The sequence below is a fragment of the Phalangium opilio genome, unplaced genomic scaffold, assembly GCF_054372755.1.
Source record: "Phalangium opilio isolate 3A_F unplaced genomic scaffold, DU_Popi_V2 ptg000040l_1, whole genome shotgun sequence".
Taxonomy (NCBI): domain Eukaryota; kingdom Metazoa; phylum Arthropoda; class Arachnida; order Opiliones; family Phalangiidae; genus Phalangium; species Phalangium opilio.
In genome coordinates this window covers 725,411-732,715 of record NW_028324164.1, presented here as the reverse complement: position 1 = coordinate 732,715, position 7,305 = coordinate 725,411, and the positions used below count along the sequence as shown (strand labels likewise).

The 7,305-nt window shown below is 41.3% G+C and overlaps 1 protein-coding gene across 1 annotated transcript; it reads left to right on the top strand.

Moving 5' to 3' along the window:
- The first annotated feature begins 5,397 nt into the window (after positions 1-5,397).
- On the top strand, positions 5,398-6,690 carry LOC149679989 (uncharacterized protein F54H12.2-like). Its single transcript, XM_089834718.1, has one exon. It carries the CDS (start codon positions 5,398-5,400, stop codon positions 6,688-6,690), a length of 1,293 nt encoding a protein of 430 aa, XP_089690844.1.
- Positions 6,691-7,305: the final 615 nt, after the last annotated feature.

Below are 7,305 nucleotides of genomic sequence, written 5' to 3'. Positions count from 1 at the left end.
AGGGAGTCCTATTGTCCAAAAATGGCAGGCTTGGAGGGTCTTCGAAAACTAAACTGAAATCATAATGAAATGAAAAATACTGTTGCTAGACTTTTTATACATAAATACATCCTAGGAGGATCCATACCATTTACACAAAGAGGGCTGACTCACTGGGTGGGTCTAAAGCCAGGCCTTGTTGTAATTTGAACAGAATTAGTAGTTTTTAACCCTTTAAAGAATAGGCCAATTTATAAAAAAGTAACATTTTAGACAGTACATTTTTCATCTATGTCTCCCCTTGTTTTATCATAACTTCTGGACTACTAGTTTTTTTGTCTGCTAAAAATATTAAACAATCGTCAGAAGTATTATTGATAAAAGAATTCAGTTGAGTTCTGGCTTTCGGACTATGAAGACCTAATTTAGTCGGATTATGTAGGATAAAGCGACGCGTATAGTCAATTACAATTGGATCCCGAATCTACAGATTTACTTGTCATCAACACACCAAAGGGATTTTTTCGATATACAAGGCTTCCCTTTGGAGTTTCATCGGCCTCCGCTGCATTTCAACGTCAGATGGAGAAGATCCTGAACGGAATAGACAAGATAGCGATCTCTTAATCACCGGCCGAACGGAAGTAGAGCACATCAACAATCTTTATACTACATTAGCGAGACTATCAGATGCAGGCGTCAAACTACGCAAGGAGAAATGTCACTTCATGGTCGACTCAGTGGAGTACTTGGGACACATCCTTGACAGGAACGGGCTGCGACCCACATCGAAAAACAGACAACCCATTCTCGCAGAACCCGTACCATCCAACCTCACTTAACTCCGCTCGTTCATTGGATTAATCACAAGAGAATAGTAGGCCTCGATACCCGCGGGCAGCGGAGGGTAGGGGGGATGAATTTTTCCCCCATCCTTGATACCCGCGAAGGGTGGGTCGAATTTTTTGCCCCCGGTACTTTTTGCCCCGTTCAATTCCGCCCCCGGAGGGGTGGTACTTTTTGCCCCCTGGGTGTTCCTGACTTTCACCATCTCTTTATTTCGCTGACTTTCACCATCTCTTTATTTCGCTGACTTTCACCATCTCTTTATTTCGCTGACCTTCACCATCTCTTTATTTCGCTGACCTTCACAATCTCTTTATTTCGCTGACTTTCACCATCTCTTTATTTAGCTGACTTTCACCGTCTCTTTACCCCAGCTGCATTCCCGCCACTGTATATACAAGACTTTCACCGCCTCTCTCTTTTTCTCTTACGAAGCGCGCAATCTCTCTCTCTCGTATTGTACTGAAATAATTCCTCTCTCTAGCCCTCTCCGATACATGTACAAGGCGGGGGACTTTCATCTCTAGTAAATCTCTCTGTCTCTCCGAATTTTTACTTTTGCGCTATGTATGTATCAATCAAGAAACATTGAATATTTTTTAACCAAGGTTTTATTTATATATTTACAATACGTATATTTTCGAGGAAAGTATTAATATTACGGATGCGTTCATTAAAATGCAATTTATCGATATAATAATAGTTCAAACGATCCTCGTAAGGTATTTTATATATTACGATTAAAGGGCAAAAAGTAACTTTTTTTTCACCATTGTAAGAGTCTTTTAGCCAAGGCTTCGTCTTTTCTTGATATGGAAGATATAGTCCTCGTTTTCCGAAGTAACGTCTACTAATGATTCGATAGGCACATTGAGCGTTTGTTGCCCGAGAATGAAGGGGCAGTCAGGGTACAATTGTCTATGTTTTTCGGGTCCCGATTCCAGTTTATCCATACATGAAGAGTACAGCGGCAAAAGAAACATCTGTAGGTATCTCTACGGCTCGTGTGGTCTAAATAAAACCCGTATCGCGCTAGTTCGGCAGTAACAACGTAAAGCGACGTCCACGATTGGAAAGTTTTTAAACAGGTTTTTTCCGAATTCATGTCCTATTTAGCATATCGCGGTTCTTGGGGTCGCTGAAAATTTATTTGACGTAGGTATCCAAAATTGCCTTTTGAATGACAGACTTTGGAATTCGAAACTCCATATAATCAGAACGAGCGGTGGGTGGAACGTCGTGCCCCTTGTCGTCTTCGATCGGTACGTTGTTTGTTGGAAGTCCGCAGATGAAGGGACAACTAGGAAAATGCCGTTTGTGTTCTTCGTGCACAGAATCTCGAGGTTTCCAACCGTTTAATATAGCGCGGCAAAAATATTACTCTACGGTATCGGTACCATACGTATGTAAATAAAAAAATCCGTCTCTAGCTAGATCTCTGGGGTTTGTTTACGGGGCCTTCCAGCGATAGAAACTTTCACGTCTTTTCGCCTCGGCGTTCATACTAGGTTATGAAGCCCAACAGTCTTTCCCGTTTGCTTATATAAAAAACATGTACACCCCCTAGCGGCTAAAATAATTCATACCCGGACCCGTTTGCCCTCCTTCCTGCCCCCTGAAAGAGGGTCGAAGCTAACTTTAACTAGAACTAAACTAAACTATACCTATAGCAAGAACTAGAACCCACACCCAACCCACCCCCACCCCAAAAACTAAACTCTAACTAGAAACGACAAAAAAAACTGAACTCCTCTTCGTCCGTCTTGCCCAGACACGTTCACCCTCCAGTCTATTGAAAGAAGCCAGATGTTAACCGACCCCCCACACCCATTCCACCCCCACACCAAAAACTCAAACTAGATCCGTCAAAAAAACTTCGCCCGTCTTGCCCAGACCTGTTCACCCTCCACTCTATTGAAAGAAGCCAGATGCTAACTTTAACTGCACCTATAACAAGAACCGACCCCTATTCCACCCCCACACCAAAAACTAACCTTTAACTAGAACTAACTAAAAAAACTAAACCAAACATGCCCAGATTTGCCCGCCAGCCACGCATACGCTCTTTGCACCCCCCCTTTACAAATGTTGTTTACGACACTCGTCTGTAAATGACCCCCCAACGCGCCCAGGCATGTTCTCCCATCAGAGAATCAGGGTGACGTATCTGCAAACTGTAATATGTGTATGTTGAAAAAATGAAAGCGTTTTTAGAGAAAAAATACATTTATTAATAATTTACATATAAATGATTAAAAGCCATATACTATGATCCTTCAAACCCCGCTTCGTTTTCAAGAATAGACGCTTTACATCGAGCTGTTAAAGATGATGGTATATCGAAAGCGGAAGTAATTTCGTTTTTGGAAAGTTCCACCCCGTATACTTTGCATAAAACAGCTCGTAAAATGTTTATGAGACGCCAAATTATAGTTCACAATATCGGTGACTTGTACCAAATACACTTGGTTGACATGCGATCCTTGGCCAAAGGTAACGATATCTATACGTTTCTATTGACGTGTAAAGATTGTTTTAGTAGAAAACTATGGGTCTTACTATGTAAGACAGGAAAAGAAGTTGTTAGAGCCCTCGCTCTTATATTCAAAGATCAAATATCGATTAGAATAGAAACGGATAAAGGGAAGGAATTTTTGAGTTCCTCGGTCAGAAAATTTCTCAAAGAAAAGGGGGTTAAATTCTTTACGACCGAGAATGACGTTCACCACGCCCCCATTATAGAACGAGTGAATAGAACGTTAAAGTCTCGTATGTTTAAACTGTTTACGCATCTTCATACTAGAAGGTATATCGACCACCTGCGAGACATAGTGACGGCGTATAACGGCGCTTAGCATAGTACTATTAAAATGAGACCGAATAACGTTAAGCCAACGAATATATTAGAAGTGTATAGAAATATTTACGGGACTGAAAACAAAGGACAGAAAAAACGCCCTCCCCCCAGAATAAAAGTGGCTGATTACGTCAGGGTTAGCAAAGTAAAAATGGTTTTTGAAAAGGGTTACGAAGCCAATTACTCCACCGAGATTTTCCAAGTTGATTTTATCGGAACTGCCCGTGATCCAGCGATTTACAAGTTAAAGGGTCTGGAAGGAAACCCTATAAGTGGCGTGTTCTATCGCGAAGAGGTTCAGAAAACGGTTAAACCTGAAAGGTTCAACATTGAAAAAATCATAAAGCGGCGAAAAAGGCGTGGAAAATTGGAGTTATTAGTATCTTGGGAAGGCTACCCGAAAACGCAAACCTCTTGGGTTCGTGGAGAAGATGTCGAATCAATCGTTTTACCTAACCCTACCAAGTAACGTCAATGGCTCGTTATTTCCCGATAATACCAGGGCGCATTACTGTACCAAACTACCTAACCCTATTCATTTAAATGGAAAATGGGAAGTGGCTCTAGAAGATATATTGTATAAGTCTACTTTTTACAACGTGCCAAGGCCTATGGAAGAACGTGATGTGAGTTTTCATAACGTTTCTAGATACGGGAGCAAATATACCGTTGGGGACGTAGTCGAAGGAAAGAAAAGACAGAAAAAAAGTAAAGACGCTAAGAGGGAAACCCTAGTTACGCCCGGTGTTCCCCCGGGCTTTTACAAGTCTATAGAGCATTTAATAAACGTCATAAATAATTCGTTGGACAAAAATGGCCCAACATTGCGGCTGATTTACGATAACGTAACCGGGCACGTTACTATAAACCAATCTGAAAAATTATTGAAACCTTATTTAAAATTCGAAAAAACCGTTGCCGAAATTCTCGGATACGAAGAAGATAGCGAATGTATCGGTCGGAGCGAAAGGCCCTCTAATTTGAATTACCACATTCCGGATCAGTTATTCATCTATTTAAATATCGCTAGCGATCAGATTGTAGGCGATCATTCGGTTCCTTTACTACGGATCGTTTCGGTCGAAGCCAAGAAACCTTACGGGTCTCAAATATTTCAAACCTTTACCAATCCTCATTGCGTGCCCGTTGGTAAAAATTACTTTGATATCATCGAAGTTAATATAAGGAATAGTTTGGGGGAACCAGCGCCATTTGAATACGGAAGCTTAACGGTTAAACTACACTTGCGATGCCAAAGCCCGACGTCATAGAACGGAGACAATGTTGCTACAAGCAATATTACAATAATCAAGCGGGAACCGGAACCGGAAGTTATTATATAGGAAATAACCCTAATTTGAAAGGCCACGGATTTGGGAGTTTTTATTCAGGTTTAGTAAAGTTTGTTAGGCCTTTGCTTACAAGCGGTGCCAAATTTCTCGGCAGAAAAGCCGTTAGTACGGGGACCAAAATTTTCAGTGACGTTGTATCGGGCAAGGATATTAAAGAGGCTGCTAAGAAAAGAGTAACAAAAACTTTAGATGATATTAGAACTCAGCATGGGGCAGGGGGAAACGTCGCAGGCGTAGAAAACCCTTGAAACGAAAACGGGCTCAAAGTAAAAAAGGTATAAAACGAGCGACTACCAGGAAAATAAAGCCAGTTCGCCGTCGTATACCCTACATGTCAAGACGACAAGACATATTCTCCTAAACATGTTTCAAGCGACAAAATCTGAGCTGGATTTTTTCGAATCTGTACCGATTCAAACTTCGGTAGAATCGGCCAAGTATGTTTGCTATCGACCTATTTCGGTTTTGGATGGAGACTCTCAGATTGAATTTTACGTTCCCGGAAATGGGGAAGAATATATTGACGCCTCTCTAACTATGCTTTATGTTCGAGCTAAAATAATACATACGGACGGTACCGATATCGATGATAACCATAACGTAGGACCCATCAACAATTTTTTACACTCGCTCTGGGATACAGTAGAAGGAACCGCCAATGATACGGCTATTTCATCTTCAACCGGAAAATACGCCTTCAAGGCCCACATAGAAACATTGCTAAACTATGGAGGAGACGCTAAAAAATCTCATTTAACTTCTTCTTTATGGCATAAAGATACGGCGGGGAAAATGGCTTCTGCAACTGAAAACCAGGGACATCTTGTCAGAAGAGAGTTAGCAAAGGGTTCGAAACAGATTAAAATGTACGGGGCCTTACACGCTGATATGTTTAACGTTTCAAAATTTATACCCAATGGCGTCAGTCTTAGAGTCAGGATGACCCGTAATAAACCGGGTTTTGTTTTGCTTGGAGCCCCCCCACCAGGTGGCGTATGGTACAAACACGAAATACTCGAAGTAGGTTTATATATTCGTAAAGTGAGAGTAGTCCCTCGAATAATGCTAGCTTTAGAATCGGCTTGGACTAAGGCCACGGCTGAATATCCATTCACTAGGACAGAAGTGAAAGTTTTTACCATTTTGGCAAATATTCAAAAAACTACTATAGATAACATATATTTAGGGATTTTACCAAACAGATTAACCGTGGGATTAGTAACTCATAACTCATATAACGGTATATTGAGTTGGAACCCTTTCGAATTCCAAAACTTTAACGTGAATTATGTTAATCCGATTATCGGTTCGGAACAAGTACTCGCTAAGCCTTTGCGACCAAATTTCAAAAAGGGTCTTTACGCTAGATCATATTATTCTCTGTTTACCGGATCTGGTACTCATTACAAAGATGATGGTAACGAAATATCTATGAAGGAGTATCCCAAAGGCTATACGCTTTACTGTTTTGATTTGACTCAAGACGGTACCGCGTCAGATATAAATCATTACAACCCTATACGACAGGGACAATTGCGACTTGAACTCGGGTTCGAAGAACCAGTACCCGAAACGCTGAGCTGCATCGTTTATTCAGAGTTTCAAAGTTTAATGCACATAGATCATAATAGGACCGTCGTTGTAAATTCGCCATGAACGCTTCAACCATAAGAAGGGTTTTGAGAGGCACCCGCGGATTCATGGGCGTATACCCGCGCGATGTTCTGCCCAAATATATCCTTCGATATCCGGCTTCCATTGTTATAAATCTAGATAATCACAAAGGAAACGGTTCTCATTGGATTTGTCTCTATATAGATGGGAATAAACAATGTTATTATTTGGATTCCTTGGGCTTGGGTCCCTTGACAGAAGATATTAAAGCATTATTAGAGAAAATTCTACGAAAATAAACTATAATAGGAGGGCTTTGCAGCCCCCCACCAGTTCCGCTTGCGGCATATACTGCGTTGTATACATTATGCACAGAACGAGGAGAAGAAGCACAAACCTGTTTTTCAAGAAATTTAAGTGGGATCCGTGGAGGAATGACGTCATCATTTCCAACCTCTATAAGAGAACCACGCCCCCCAATGGATCCTCGTATCCAATTCCGACTCGGTATTAGTCCGCGTTATGACGTCAGCCGTTCCAGCCTCTATAAGAGAAGCCCAACGTTCGTTTGAGGTTTCATATTCAGCCTCTGTTCGGTTTTACACGGTCATACTTAGACTCGCTGCTAGTTATTATGAAATCCGCTGTTATCGAGTT